This window comes from Athene noctua, chromosome 19 (genome assembly GCF_965140245.1).
Source record: "Athene noctua chromosome 19, bAthNoc1.hap1.1, whole genome shotgun sequence".
Lineage (NCBI taxonomy): Eukaryota > Metazoa > Chordata > Aves > Strigiformes > Strigidae > Athene > Athene noctua.
Window position 1 is genome coordinate 11,515,634 of NC_134055.1, and position 16,171 is coordinate 11,531,804.

Genomic DNA, 16,171 nt, shown 5'->3' on the forward strand with positions numbered 1-16,171 from the left:
GCCGCCCCCCGCGGGTCTGAGCGGCTCCGGTCCCGCTCCGCCGCGCGGTGCCGGGGCCTCCAGCCCGGGATTTCCCGGCAGCCGGGCCGCGGCGGGGCCGCTCTCCGCAGGCGCGGGAGGTGCGCGGAGCGGCGCGGGGAGGGGATCCGCCGCTCCGACTTGGGCGCTCATCCCCCTCCCCGTACGCGGAGAGGGGCGGGAGCTGCGCAGCTCCCCCCGCCCCGCCGCGGCGGCTCCGGGCGGGGCGGGGCGGCGGCGGCCGGCGGGGCATGCCCCGTCCGCGCAGCGCAGGAGCGGCCCCGCGCCCCCCCGCGCGGCCGGCGGAGGCAGGCGCGGCGGCGGCGGCGGTGGTGGTGCCGCAGGGCTCCCCGGCCCCGCAGGGCTCCCCGGCCCCGCGGCCGCTGCGGAGCCGAGCCGCGGGCGCCCTGCGCGGGGCATGAAGTTGCGCCGGCGGCAGCGCGGCGGGCGGAGCGGGGCGGCCGGCCCCGGCGGCGGCGTCTCCTGTGCGGGGCCGTAGCTCGGGGCGAGCTCCGCCGCGCCTCGGCCAGCGACGCTTCTCGTGGCCGGCGCCCCGCAGCCCTTCGCTCCCCGCCGCGGCTGGCCGGGCGAGCCCGGGGCCGGGCTGGGGCGCGCCGCTCCCCGCGCAGCCCCCCGCGCCCTGGGATGTGCGCGCAGCGGCGGGCGGCCGCCGGCCCGCTCCCTTAGCCCTGCGGCAGCGCGGCGGCTGGCGGGGCCCCTCGGGAAGTTTGATGGCTTCTTTGAGGAGAGTCAAAGTCCTGCTGGTGTTAAACTTGATCGCGGTGGCTGGCTTCGTGCTCTTCCTGGCCAAGTGCAGACCCATCACGGCCAAGAACGGCGACTCCTTCCATGACATCCATCCCAGGGCAGAAGTGGCCAACTTGACAGCCCACGGCATCAGCTCCATCCAGGACGCAGTGCTGAAGAGACTCTCCCTCCTGGAAGATATAGTCTACCGGCAGCTGAACGGTAGGAACATGCTCTGGGTGCCCCTCGGGTAGGGTCGCGGGTGGGTGCGGCGAGGCAGAGAGCGCGGCTGGCTGGAAGTTCGCGTGGGAGAACCCTGCGGTCTCCCGTGTTGTGCAAACGGAGGCTCAGCGGGCTGAATCCATTTAGTATCTAATTTCCAAGTTCCGTTGGTCTAAAGCTCGGAGTACCTTGCACAGGGCGGGAGGAAATTGTAAAAACATGCCGCTGCCTTTCAGGTTTATAGTAGCGGTCAGGAAATGAGCGTGTCAGGATTTGTGCTCGGGAAGGTTGTTCAGCGGGCGGGCAGGGGCTGGAGCAGCACGCTGTGTATTGATTGAGGGAAGGGCTTTCGCTGCTACAGAGTCGGGTTTTTTGAAAGAGAGTTTCTAAACAGCTAAAGTATGTCGCATCCCTTGAGTGCAGAAGGTCAGAAAGCAAAATACACTTTTTCTAATAAGTTAAGCAAACAATTCAGTATTTCCTATGGCTCAGCATTGACAGATGCTAATTAAAATCTCGAGTAATGCTTCTCTTTATAGCGTAGCGAGGGGATTTCTATTAAAATCTCACCAGGTTCAGTAGTTCTGAGATGTAGAAAGGGAGTTTTAAAGATGCCGTGCATCATGAAGAAACATGTTGTAAAGATGTAAGAAATCTAGGTGAGGTATCTAATTAAAACACTGACTGTGGAAGCTAATTTTTTAAAAACTATGCCCCATAGATTCACAACTGGGAATGTAATCTCAATCAAGAGTCCCGTTTATTGCTTCCAATCTCTGTAGCTTTAACGGCTGTGAGTTTTTGTGTAGCAGGATCAGCAGAGTTAATGTTTTTGGTAGTGTCAGTGTGATTCCCTCTCCGAGTTTTGAGCGTGAAGCTAACGCACGATTCGGTGCCGTATTGAGCCGACAGCCGGTGTGCACTGTGGCTCCGTACTGAAGCAGAGCTATTGCTGATCATCCTCCTGCGCTGAGGATGAGGCAGGTGCATGGGTGCAACGTACCTTTCCTGGTGCAAATTAGTTGTCTCGGTCAGTGTCTGTGCCTTGGGGAAGGCACTGTGCAGAATGAGAAGCGCTCAGCTGAGTGGGAAAGTGCTTTGTGTTGCTACTTTATACACTTGTGTGATAAACCTGTCCTGTGTATGGAAGCACCTAGCCCCACAAGATGTTGAAGCAGCACTGTTAGGTGACAAACAAGGTGAAACAAAAGAATAAGCAGGAATAAGGTAGAAAGCTGGATGTTATTTACAGTCAAACTGTGAAACTGGCTGCTTCTTGATATTGCCAGGGCAGAAGTTTCCGGGAAGATTTATTTTAAAAAGGGCAATTGTTGCAGTTCAACGGCAGGTTGGGAGACCTCGTACTTAGACCTTGGTATTGGACAGGTAATTGTGATGCTGTCCACCATTCCTGCAGATACAGAGGGAGAGCTGAAGTGCTAAGTTATTACCCTTCATCTGTGGAGTTTAACGTGGGACTCCCTGCTCTGATGTGCTCTGGAAGCTGCTTTGGGGACTGGCTGTGCTTGGAGCGGGAGCTGCGGGGTCAGGGCGGTTCTGAATGTGCCGTCGGGGCTGTAGGCAGCTGTGGGCACTCGGCCTGTGTTACGGTGTAGAACAGGAGTCTGCTTAGTGCTGAGGAGTCACGCACTTAAAAGACCAGGGGAGGTGGAGAGATAATAGATACATTGCCCATATCACAAATGCTTTCTTAGAGCAGGCAGGAAGCTGAGCACATAAATGTGACATCTTGTCTGGCCTCTGCATAGTGGGGCGATTTATAGCAACACCGATGAGTCTGGCTAAAAAATAGCTCTGGCATAGTGGTTACATAACTTTGGGTCAAGGATATATTTGGTATGTGTGATTTTTAGAAGAGTACAGTGTGCTCTGTTCTCCGAGTGATGTCTGTGTGTGGCGCTTCAGTAAGACTGGGGTTTAGAGCAAGATGTGGGGGACGAGGTGAACCCCCATCACCACTCACCAGCACTAAAAGGAGTCAGTCAGTCGTGCTGGGACAGCCCGTAGGACTGGGGATGCGGAGGCAGCTGGACTGGCTTCCACGCCAAGAGTTTTCTGTGCTGGAATCGGCATTCATTCTGGACAGCTGAAATCCTAGTGCCCGTTTGAAGTATGCAAATATGAGCTCACTTCGTGGGTTTTTTGGTGGTGGGTTGTTTTTTTTTTTTTTCTTTTAGGATAGGGAAGTTGCATGCTGGTGAGAAGTGCCTAACAAAACCCACCATATGCTCCTAGACGAGCTCCCTGCAAAACGCGTTCGCTGAGATAATTATTTCTGGTTTGTAAGGTCATGTTTTGTTTTAAATGTGACCTGTGATTTAGCACACACAAAATGTTGGAATGTAGTATCCTATAGCGTAGCATGGGGAAAGCCTGCACCTCAGGGAACATTGGGAAGCGTTTGGCCAGAAAGAGAAACTAAACCACAGTTTGGGTGCAATCAGTTACGGATTTTTTTCTGCATTATAGGACTTGGCTGGATTTCAGTGGGAGTAGGAGCCATCTTTAAAAAACGGAATCTCTTAAAAAGCTCCGTTCTGTAAAGATCAAATGAGCAATCTGATCATACCATTGCTGTGTTTTTGGTTTTTGAGTTGTGTATTTTAAAGCATATTGGAAATAACAGCTCTATGTGTTATGGCAACCCTCATTTTTTTAATGTATGAATATTTATTTATTTCTGTAAATTTTGGCCATCAAAACAAGTTCAACAACACTGCCTTGGGTCTGGTAAAGGAATGATTTTACACAGTCATTCATTTTGAATGACATTTCTCTGCAGTGCTGTTCTGGAAATAACACCAGGCTCCCTCTTACTCCTCTCTGCGCAGGAAGAGCTGACCAAAACATGGCCCAGTCTGCCTCCTACAATGATTCCTCACTTTCCAGGTGATGCACCTTGCTGGTCTTGTAGTGTTTTCCAGCCGCTGTTAGCTGAGGTTGCAGTTGCACAAAGCTGGCGCCGTGTCAACCATGGGACGCTTGTTTCAGACGGTGTTTGAAAGAATGCCTTGGGCATGCTGAAAAGGACTGGGGAGTCATCACAGCAGATGGTGGCCTTGCTTAGTTTTCTCTGTGTTATAATTGATAAAGTATCGGTAAGAAGACTTAGGTTTGTCCAGATTTGTCTATTTGGTCTTCTTCAGGCTTAAAACTGGTTTAGAACTGTACGTGTCCTTTGTTCTTTCTAAAAGTTTATTACTGCTCGTTACTTCATAGCACAAGTCTTGTGGGTTCTACTTTTTGCTTTTCTGTTGCTTTTTGCTGGTCTCTAATTGGATGGCTCCCACGGCTGCAAAGTAGTACAAGGGTGCCCTTTGAAATGGAGGGTTTTATATGTGCATGCAGGTATCTGAGAATTCAGAGGATTTTAATTTCTGTAGTCACTTTTATAGATGGAATTTTCTTGCTCAGAGAAAGCTAATGAAGGTCGAAAAGGAACGTGTGCATTTTACTTTGGGTATTAACTACCACTTGTCATTTTGATCCAAACCTAATTTTTTGTGTACTAACATTTACATAAGCAGAATTGTGTTCCAGATTATCTCCAACTTTATGGAGATTCACACAATGAACTTTTGAGTTCTGTGTTTACAAAGAGAAGGTTTCTGTGTTTATGTGAGAAACTAGTTAGCTAGTGAGGAGCTGGAGTAAATAGAGACTCAGAAGAGAGTATTCAGCTTTTGCGGCAACGATGGGCTTACTGGAGAGTGCTGGCCAAACTCTTCAGTTTACTTAATCCTGTTCCTCTGAGGCTGATGTAGAAACACATTAATGACCAGGAGGAATTTGAGAAATTGTGCAGTTGTAGGATGGTGAGACAGCAAAGGTGGGCCAACGTTTTAACATCAAAATGGCATATAGAATGAGTGACATGACTTGAGGAAAGCGGCTGTTTGCATCCTGAAAGAGTGTGCTGAGATACTGCTCACCGCTAGACTACTTGCAGTGGCGTGGGTCCCCTGTCTGTTGTATGGTGAGAAGCTGCTCATCTCTCCTCCTACAAGCAACAGCCGTGGGGGAATTACCCAGGTGGCTTTTGTCTGGCTGTGTCTCATCTTGAACTCTTGCATTACTCTCCTCCTCCCTTTGTCCCCTCGAAGGTGTGCTTGGTCCCACCCTGGGTGTGGGGAAGAGAAGTGTTCACAGCAGTGCAGCATGCATTCCATCCCAGAAGGAGAGAGGATAAGGCTGGTGCATGCCCTCAGTGGTGCCTGCCCTGGGTAGGAGAGGCGTTGAGAAGCTGGACATGTGCTGCTGAGGCACTGAGAGGCGGGCAGGATGCATAGGGTCCACCAGCAGATTTCCTTACTTGTGCAGAGCACTGGAGCTGCACCAGTGCTGAGTATTCATCCCAGGTGGGAAATAGCCTGGATCTGATTTTGGTGTTGGTTTTTGTCCCTGTCCTTCTGAGCCTGATCCTGCCCCAAAGCAGGCAATCCCCGCTTCTAAACTCTTCACCAGAAGCTCTTGAAGTCAATATATAAATAGTTTAGTCATAAAATAGTGCTGCCGGTTTGAGAACAAGTGCAGGAAAGTGTAGGAGGGAGGGTACTCTAAATAAACCCTTGATTTGCATATGGGGAAGCCATCATCTGTATCTACCATAGCTGAGCATCTTGAACAAATATAAGCAGATCAGTTCTGCTGGTCAGTGGTGATCTGAGGAACCTTCCACCCAGCCACCTCCCAGCAGTGCTGGGGTAAACACCTGCGTGTCCACTTGTGCGTGTTCAGCAGAGGTCTGGGTCTTGGATTAAAGCCTCCAAGCAACATGAAGGCTATCAACTCCTCCGGTGCTTTTTTGGTTGATACACAACAGCTGAACCTACTAAGTGCTCAGCTGCCTGGAAGCCGATGAGACAGGAATGATGGGGCATCTTTGAGTAGTGTGAAAAAAAAGTATAAAAATTCTTTACTTTAAGCTAAACACTGGTAAGACAGAAAACGCTGTGAAAGGGAGGGGCACTGCTGACTCATCCTAAGCTGCTCTTTTAAATTTTATTTTGTAAACTCACAACAGATTATGTATAAGATCAGGGAGAATAAAAGCTATTTGCAAATTGTTGTGAATGAGAGTCCAGGGATGAAGAACCGCTGAAGCTGGCCATAAAATGCATGAGCAGAGAGGGTTTTCCCCTTCATGCTAAAGAAGTGCACAGAGGGTAAACTGCTGCTTTACCAAATGTTAAGAGTTGAAGAGGAATTTTAAATTCCTTGGTGATTAAATAAGCCCGTGTTCATTTTTTTTAAACAAGCTTGCGTCTTGGAATTATTTGCTTGCACGTGGAATTATTTGCACTTGCTGAGATATGAACAAGCACATACCAGCAGCCTCCCTGCATACAAATTGTGCTCTCGTCTGCTTATCCAATTAGGAAATTAACTTTGTGAGGGTTGCATATGGACATTGAGGCCAATATTGAAACACAGCCTTTTGCACGGTCTTGTAAAGTGGCACTTAATTAACTTAACACACTCTAGAGATATATGGATTTACTACCCATAAGGATAAGATAATGCTTATCTTCTATAGCACTTATCATCCTCAAAGTACATTACAAACTTAGCTAACTACTGAGTATAAAAATTATATATGTAAATAAGGCAGATTGAGAGCGGTTCCATCAGCCATTTAGTAGTATGTGATACCCACAGACTAGCAATACTAAGATTTTTAACAAGTAGGAAATATATTAACTGAAATGCTATGAAATTCTCTGCTTTAGATAAACAACTAAATGTAAATAATTGAGAGTAGAGAAATGCTGCTTGTAGGCAGAAGGACCCAAACTTTAATCACGTTAATGAAATAAAATAGCTCTTTATACGAGCATAGCCTCACTGGGTGAAACCCTTTGATATAAGAAATGATGATGTGGAGATAGAGTGATATGCTGCGGGGATGTAACTACTGTATTAACTGATGGTTATCAAACAGGATCTGAGATGTTTCTGTCTACCCCATTACCATGATGCTTCTGAAGTAAAAACTATCTGTATTATTGTGTGCAGGTTTATATAGCTACTTGATAAAACTTGCAGCTTTAATGTTTATTGTATACCTAACAGATCTGGTTGCCATATTCCCCATTAGGGATAATGCAGATTTTCCAGATTCGGTACATGCTTTTAGAAGTCCTCAGCCTAAACTTACTAACTGTAGGAGAGTGGTCTGCGTAGGCTTGAGACACCTGAGAGCTGCTGTCAGTGAATTATTCTTATCAGGTTCATGGAAATTGGGTCTGATACCGATCAAAGAATGAATAAAAGAACCACTTCCTAGAGAAATAATAGAGTTAAAAGATGAGGCTTCAGATAGTCATTTAGGAAGCATCTGGAAGCTTAGACGTTAACGTGACATTTAGTTTACAACCCGTCTGACTAGGAACTGATAGATAATTTTTGTTTTCGATAGTTGTTTGGCATAATCATCTGAATATTCACTGTCATTGGCAGTGAATGAGTAATAAGCCACTAACACATTTATCATGCAGAGACAACACAGGATTCATGAGATGCAACAGCAATGACTAGAAAATAGTGACAACGTTGGTATTTTATTCTTGCATATTAATTCAGGTCTGCCTGAATGGAGAAACAGAACCTTACCTCGATGGTAAAATTTACAAAGGTATGTTAGATTTATGCTGCCAAACGAGTTGGGCAGCTTTTAAGGGGTATTTTTCTAAGGATACAAAAAAAAAAAAAAAGGTGCTGTAATTATGTGAATTGCAGTATTAGTCCCAAGCCTCAGTCTGGATCAGAGTCTCCAGTAAGAGACATTTGGAATTGGATGCATTTGGCAAAAGATGGGCATCTAGTGACATTTCAGTGCCCGAAGGCATCCTGCCTGGCTTCCGGCTGCCACTCCAGAAGGGCACGACTCTGCCGTCGGTGGAGTGTCACATCTGCTGGGCTCACACAGCATCTTGGATACCCTGAGGCCTTTCGGATGGCATCTGGCATTGCGGAGATGACGGTGTCCCATGCTTGCCGTCTTGGAGATCTTCTGCTTGAAACAGGGAGGACAGACGGGCAAAGTTGGCTTTAGGCGTATGCTGTCAACGCTCTTGGAATTTGGGGAGTTCTTCTGGCCTACTCTTGGCCACCATCTTCCCTCGTTATTTCTCTCCTGGTGGGTAGTGTGTGCATTTCTAATGAGGAAATGCTGTATAAGCCTGCGAGCACATCTATCTGTTAATAAGGCATAGCACAAAAGAAAACAGAAATGAGCCTTCTCAGGTAATTAAAAAGGTTTTACTCATTTTGTGATTTATGCCACTAATCTTTATCTAAAACTGAACAATCTGGTCCAGATGTTACAGCGTGCTGGCAGGTTGCCAGTTCCAGGCTCCTACAGATATGCCTGGATCCCTGGGTAGGTGAGGACATTCTGCATGTTGAAATATTAAACTTACAAGGGAGAGGTTTTTGGGTTTTTTTAATGGTAAGATGTCCTTATCGAAGTCTGCAAAAGGCTGTTCAAACTGAATACACATAATATTGACCCTGCTGTGAGTCAACAGCAGTGATTCAACTTCGGTAATGTATCCTAGTGGTACAATATTATTTTTCCTAAACAGTTTCGGGAGTGCTAGTAACTGTATTTTCTACCCCCTAATCCCCATGGTCAAATTTCTTCAAGAAATTGTCAGATGCTTTACATCTTATTGCTACAAGCATAGCTGGTTCTGCCTATAAATCTACTAGCTATCGACCCACATTCTGACATTCACTGATGGTTATCTAAAAATAATGCAGTAATGATGCAATGAGAGCACTACGTAAAAAAATTACGTGCAAGGAGAGTACTATGCTGAGCCTCACTCTGCTGCCATTGAGCAATTACACACCGTGCTTCTGATGCAGTCTTGGGGCTTTGATGCTTGTGTTGGTGGGGAGATGCAAAGTTACCTGAAAAAGAGAGGTAATTTCCTAAAATCAGGAGCGAGTTGGATAAAAATCACAGTTTGCCTTTTTCTTTGTAAAAACCTGATGATCTGCGCTCGCATGCCTCTCGCTGTGTAATGAGTACTGGTTCCTATGATACTGCCCTCCCAGGGATTCTCTCCCTGTGATTTACTCTGATACCTGATACCCACAGACAGCGATGCTAAAGGCTATCTGCCATATTACAGCACTTGTTCAGTCTCGGAACAGGAAATACCTGCAGCTTCACAGGATCTGTAATATGGGAGTAATATCATAACTCTTGGTAAATGGATTTTTTAAAAAGAGGGATCTTCCTAGGTTGTCTGACCTAGGCTGTTGTGTAAGAGCACCGCTCTTCCTGCTGTTAAGGAAAATGAAGGATCTCTTAAAAGCTGGAGCTGTGTCATACATAGTAAATCACTACTTACTGCACAGCTGGCATGCCTTGTTGCACCTGATTACTTAATTTTAGCACAGTAAAACCAACTGTGTGATGTGTCAGCATTTAATGCCAAGGAAGGAAGGGGAATCCTTGGTCCCGCTTCCCTTTAGTACCTTCAGCTTACGTGCAAGTGGAAATGTCTTGTGTTCCTTCCTGTGGCTTGGAGTGTGATTGTCCGGCGCTAGAACTTCTCTGGGGTCTGGCAAGGAAAGACTCTGGGTGGGAAGGCAGAGGAGCTGGGCTCTGAGCTCTGCTGTGTGCTGCCTTTGGGTCCTTGAGCATCCTTAGTCGCCCTGAATCCCTTCCCCAGCACCTGAAGGGATACAGGATTTTCTTTTTTCCCATCTCCTCTACATAACAGTAGGGCCTTCTTTGTGGTCAGGGGAAATCCAAATTGCTTTTCCTTGGTGTGTCTAAGGGCTGCTGAGATACAGAAAATGGAAAACCATTACAGGAGAAAAATCAACAGTGGATTAGCAGACACCAGTAGTGCCTGGGCTGAGATATTTTGGGTGTTTCCTCAAGCTGCAGAGAGCATGAGAGTGTCAAGCAGGGCCTTTTACCTGACGGTTGTCAGAATTTATTTAACCTTTGTTTTAATCTTCATTTGCTCATGTAGTATTTCAGGCAGTGTAATGGCCCACCACGGTTGTGTATGTTCTCAGAGCATAAAGATGAAGTGAGAAGGTTAATTTTAAAATGAAACAATTGCAATTTCTTTCTGGGTCTTTGCCTACATTACACTTTAAATTAAATCATAAGAGCACTCATGTTTGTGCCAAATTACTACAAATTCTTCCAAAGCAATTGCTTGATCATACTCTAAAAACATAAAGCAAAGGAGAAAAAAAAAAAGTGACACAAGCCATTTAATGATATTTTAAAGCTTGCTTATATTCCATTATTGGGTTTAAAATAATTTCTGTTTACCTTTGTGTGTTTTTAGTGTGTACCACCTTTAGTGAATCGTGTTGGAACACTGAGTGCTTCAAATAGGTTGGAACATAAAAACCCTGTTCTGCTAGATTTTATTTCAGTTTTCATATTTACACTGACAAGACAATAATAGTAATAACCGGTACACTTCTCTGAACCCGTAGTCAAGGCTGGAGCCATGTTGTGCTTTGCCCTTTGCTAAGTATAGTCCAAATACCATAATATGGAATTTCAGTTTGCTTGAAGTTGTTATTTACGTAATCAGGAGGGACTGGTGTCACCATTCAGGGTACCAGGCATTCAGTAGGAGAGGGTTAGATCTCAGGTTTTCTTCCAACATTTATGTGATGCTGGGCAAGTCACTTAGAATAATATTAGAAAAAATATACAAGTTAAAGATTCAAGTTCTCTTATGTATTACTGAATGAATGTCTCAAGGACAGAAAGAGTTGAAGGATTTATATGTGGGAAATGGTACGAGAACAAAGAAAAAGTTGCAGATGTGTTCTGGTGGTTTGAAGATACTTGAAACCGGTATCAAAGAGGTAGGAACAGAAGAAGTAGGAAAGGAGAGATGTTTGACAGCTTCTGATTCCTCACTGTGACAAATGACTGGAATGTAGCCTTAATTTAGTGATTACCACGCACTTGTATTATGACCCTGCCCAGTGGCCTTGGCTGGTTCCTGTCCCGTGTATTTGGTGCTATAAACCAGTGAGAAATGGGCCATTCCCAAACTGCTTATTAAACGAGATAAATCATGCAACAGAATGAGGCAGAAGATGGGGGGAGAATTAGATCTAATGTTGTGTTAATTCCCTGTGGCTTTTGGATTTAAAACTCATGTTGGTTTAAATCTATGTTAATTATATGTCGACTGTTGAAGGGGAGATGTGTAAGAAAATAATAGAGCAGGGAAATGTGCAAGTGAAGCTGGAGAGAGGGAGGACTGGAGTAACAGTGTGAGCAGAAGGCGGGGAGAGGTTTCATGCAGGAGCAATGTGCCGAGCCAAGTCACGCAGCAGAAGGGTCTCTGTGGGCTTTGAGGGCTGGGGAGGGGGCAGGCAGCAGCTCCTCGCCCTGTACCTCCTCAGGGTTTCTGCCTCCAGAAGCTTTACTTGCCCCTGTGAGTTATGGGGGACAGGGTCCCCTTTGGTTCAAAGTTAGGAAAATATCCACCATGTGCCCGTTCACAAAGGGACACACAGTGGGTTGTGGGACCCAGAAGTCTGTTTGGAGGAGCAGATGCTGGTGATGGGGCAGGTGCTTTTTGGATAAAGCTGATTTGATTGACTGTTGTGTTGGGTCTCTGTGTGTGCAGGGTTTTGGTAGTGAGGGAGGGGGCTACAGCAATGGCCCATGTGAGAAACTTCTCGAAGCTTCCCTGGCTCCAGGTTGGACCCACCTCTGGCTGAGAGGACAGTGGCTGCACCTCTGTGGGAACATATTTAAGAAGGAGAAACTGGGCGGAGGATTTGGAGTTGTGAGGAGGAGTTACAGGAAGGACATCTACGCAAACACCAGGGCCAGTGGGATGGCGAGGCGGCTGGAGCAGGCACTTCCCTGTATCCCATGGGGAGAGGGCAGGCTGCCCCCCTGCACCCATGGGGCTCACGGTGGAGCAGATGCCGACCTGCAGCCTGTGAGGACCCCACACCGGAGCAGGGGAGGGGTGCAAGGAGTTCCCTGCCTGCAGAGGAAGGAGCAGCAGAAACACTGAGTGATGAACTGACCACAAGCCCCATCCTCTGCCCCCCGGGCACTGGGAGGGAAGAGGTAGAGAAATCAGGAGTAAAGCTGAGCCCAGAAGAAGGGAGGGGTGGAGGAAGGTGATTTTAAGATGTGGTTGTATTTCTTACTGTCTTACTCTTAATTGTTGAAAGTTGTGGTGGCATTTAAATTAAATTGATGTTCTTTTTTCTTCCCATAACGAGTCTGTCTTTCACCTGTGACCATAATGGGGGAGTCATCTCTCCTTAACCTTATCTCTGTTTCTGAGCCTTTTGCTTTATTTTTTCTCCCCATTCCTGAGAGGAGGTGGCTGTGTGGTCACTTGCTCTCAGGGCTCAAACCCCAACAACCAAGTGCAATGCCCAAGGGGATGGAGCAGGTTTTTAAGCTCTGCAGGTGGAGGTCAGAAACAAAACTTCAATATCTGGAGAAATAAATGAATAATTAATCTAATGGGCCAGGGGTGGGTGAGCTGCATCCTCCAACAGGAAGAGGCATAGTTCAGACATGGTGCTGTTTGATTAGTGCTTGTGGTTTGAAGGGACAGTATGACAGCTGGATCATGCAGATGATTTATGAGCATGCAGACAGCTTTCATTTAGAAACCTGCCCCTGTCAGGAGTGTCTAAAGGTAGTTACTGGCTTTTACAGTGTCTTACATGGAAGGTGTTACTGGGGTCAGGTTGTATTGACTTCAGTTGTCTTTGGATCAAGCACTGAATCAATAAGTGACTTTCTGGGGGAGTTTAATAGCTGTTCTGCACAGACATAAAAGGTGTTAGACAGTAAAATGGGATGTTACACTTTTATCAGTCTTTTCTCGGGAAGTTGCTCAACTTCCAAATACTAATTAATGCTGTGTTCCTTCACAAACTTTCCTCCCTACTAATGCTGCCTATTTGATCCTGTAGAACAGCATCAGACCTTGCAAATTAGAACCAACTGCCAGGCTACAAGGAGGAAAGAGGCAATGAAGGGAAAAGAATAAAACTTTGACATCACATCCCAATTTGAGGCATCTAGCATATTTTATGCTCTTTGGAGAAAAAAAAAAAAAAAAAAAAAAAAGGAAAATCCTGGAATTCCCTTGAATGTCCAGCTCTAATTACCAGAACTGCATATCCAGAAATAGCCCAGCTCCAGTTACAGTCACTGGAGTTGGTTACCCAAAGAAAGTAATTCACTCCAAAGGTGCAGACCCAAGTGTAGACACCTCTGGTAGCATCTTATTTTGAGGCTGACCAGCCTTTTCCATCATGAGAAAGTGGTTTAATTTGTTTATAATTTTTTTCTGATTAGGCTGGGATGGTCAGATATTTTCAAGATCATGTTTATCTTTAATCCCAGCAAATTGGTCCAGATGTCTTTAGAAATGATGTATGAGTAAAACACATGTTGTTGTTCCCATGGAGGGACAAAAGCTGGTACAAAGGGGAAAGGAGTAGAGGGGCTGAACTGGCACTTCAAAAAAAAAAAGGGGCTGAGAAAAACCACAGGAGCAGAGAAGAGGGAGATGAGGAGGCTGACCTGGGTGGGCAACATGGGAATCAGTGGGGAGAAGGGGCATGGAGCAAGGTGTCCAGGCAGGGAGCAGAGTCCCCAGGGAATGGCGATCCTGGGGCATCTCTTCTGCTGCAGGAATGTTTGAATGTAGCACAGTTGCCTGGTGGTTTTGTTACAAGTAGTGGAAAAACAGCTGTCTGCAAAAAAGGTGTCATTTTCAAGTTGGTATTTTGTATAAATGAATTATAACTAAAAAGATACGTTACTTCCAGGAACCTTAATGCCATGTGTGGTTCTTGGGTATTTTTGCTGGTTTGATTGATGATTAAAGTGTTAGCCTTGTAAAGCATTCAGAGGATGTGTGGGTATAAAGCCAGGGCAGGTATTATTAGCTGTGTAAAGCAAAAGAATACAGTCACTGTGGAAAAATTACAGGTTTTGTGCTGAAGCAGGTATTTAACCTTTGTTTTTACAACTCCAGAAATGAAGCAGTTTGTTTCTTAATGTCGGCTTAATGCTCAAAGTGTATGCTGACTGGATTTCCACATCTGAATGCATGAAATGCTGGGCTATTAAAATCTGTTTTAACGATCTCTTTTCCCATAACTCCTAATATTTGCCATTTACTAATTATGATGTGCCTAAGTAGTTCTCATTTGTAGTAGGTATTTTAAATGCTGCAGCTGTCCTAGTTTCAAGCTAACTGCTGGTGACTTTTTTTTATGTCTGAGAATTGAGTAGTATTGGTGATTTTTGCAGGTTGGCATTAAGTGCTTGCCTCATACTGTTCTTCATTAGGAGGTTTTTGATATACAAGTCCCCGGTGGAAGAAAAAATAGTTAGATTTGGCAGAGGAGCAGCAGTGCTGGAGAACATATATTTTCAGTGAGCATTGGTTTGTGTCATTAAACTCCTGCTGAGTCAGTGAGGGCATGCCCAGGGGTGGTTGGTGTGGAGCACTTTGATTTGGGAGTTCCTGCTCTATTTGTCTTTTTTTTTTTTTTTTTTATTTTATTTTTAATCTTTAGGATTTTCCAACAAATTTATAACAGGGGAATTGTCACTGTTTGAAAGGTAGCAGCCTGGGCAGCTTCCCAAGTGTCTTGCAAGGGGGGAAAAAAAAAGCAGGGTGGTTTTTTTTTTTTTTTTCATGGTTTGTTTTGCTGCTCCAAGGACCACTGTGATGGGACGCGTTTAAGGCCCCACAGATTTTATGAGGCCATTGACCTTATGGTCTGATGGACCTCCCTGCAAAACAGAGCGCCAAGAATGCAAGAAAAGTGGTAATAAAAAAGAACTTGTAAAAGTGTAAGTTAGGAAGTGGGGGCTGTACTTGAAGGAAAAAGGGAAATATGTAACTCAGAACAATTTAGATGTCTTGCAAGCAAGGAAAGCCTGTTAGCTCAGTTGTCTATCCTCCTTGCATTTCATTTTACCTTGTATTTTACCTATTGGGTTCTTTTTTTCTTTTTTCTTAATCCTATTTCTCAATTACCTTCACCAGAGGCAACTCCAGCTGTGACTTGACAGCTGCTCCTGCCTTCTCTAGCATGTGCTGCCAAAAATCCCAGTTGATTCTAGGGCATAAGGCACAGTGCTGTCTATTTTCTGTATTCTTACTATAAAATTATACATATTAATAATGCTCTTTCCAAACTGAGAAGCCTCAAGGCCTGTTGCAGTGATGTTTTTTAAACCTCAGTTTTTGGCTAGTATGTTCTGGCAGTAAACACGGGTTATCCCAGAGCATGGGCAGTATTTTAGGGTTAGGTGCAGTGGACAGTGTTCAAGTTTGGAACCAAATCCTTAAACTTAAGGAAGCTTGAATGTAAGTGAAGGCTTTGAATATGATCTTTTCACTTCACATTCTCTGAAACAATTGCTTCTGACTTGGAAGAAGAGACTGTGGTGCCACGGTACAATGTTCTGCTGGTCCTTCTCATGCTGAACATTGCCAGCCAGCAGCAGCCCCTCCTGCACAGACCTAATGTGGTTACAGATTTACTGAGCTTAGTTCTTGCTGCTTAGCCATAGGCTCCCATTCTTCTGTCTAGAAGGCAAAATGCTGCTGTGGTTAGAGGCAGCATCAGACCTACAACCTCTTATCTTGCTTTTCTCCAGAAGTTAAAAATAAAAAAAGATATTTTTCATTTTTTTGCCTGTTCCTTCCTTTGCATTTCTCACACCTCCATGCTGAGCCTTGGCTTAAAATCTTAAGAGTTGAAACTCGAGAAGTTGTGGGAAGGAAAAAAAAAAGCTGATCTAGGAGTCTTCTGACTGGATCAATGGAGCAAAAAAACAGGCTGAAGCTGCACAATTGTGAGTTAGGAGAACTTTGCTGAACGTGCTGTGTCAGGGTCTTGTACCAGGCGATTATCTTCAGAGGTGCATAAGGCAAATGCTTTTCCAGTCTTAGGAAATTCCTTTATATTTGAATTTTAAAAAGCTGTTGGTTTTTTTTTTTTTTTTTTTTTTTGTTCTTTAAACAAAATTGCTGATTGGGACATTTAAGTAATAATGAACTTCTTTTCATTTTCTTTGACTCATTTTTGGATGTTGTTAGATAAAACCTCTTCAGTATTTGAACGTGGAATTTCTTTTCATGCCTCTAGTTGC

The 16,171-nt window shown here is 45.3% G+C and overlaps 1 protein-coding gene across 1 annotated transcript in view; it reads left to right on the forward strand.

The window, feature by feature from the left end:
• The first annotated feature begins 387 nt into the window (after positions 1-387).
• The window catches only part of GALNT17 (polypeptide N-acetylgalactosaminyltransferase 17), a 224,147-nt gene continuing 208,363 nt past the window's right edge, over positions 388-16,171 (forward strand). Inside the window, exon 1 of the mRNA XM_074922730.1 lies at positions 388-987. Within this exon, the coding sequence (XP_074778831.1) occupies positions 750-987 (238 nt within the window). The 5' untranslated portion in view covers positions 388-749. The remainder of the gene's footprint in view (positions 988-16,171) is intronic.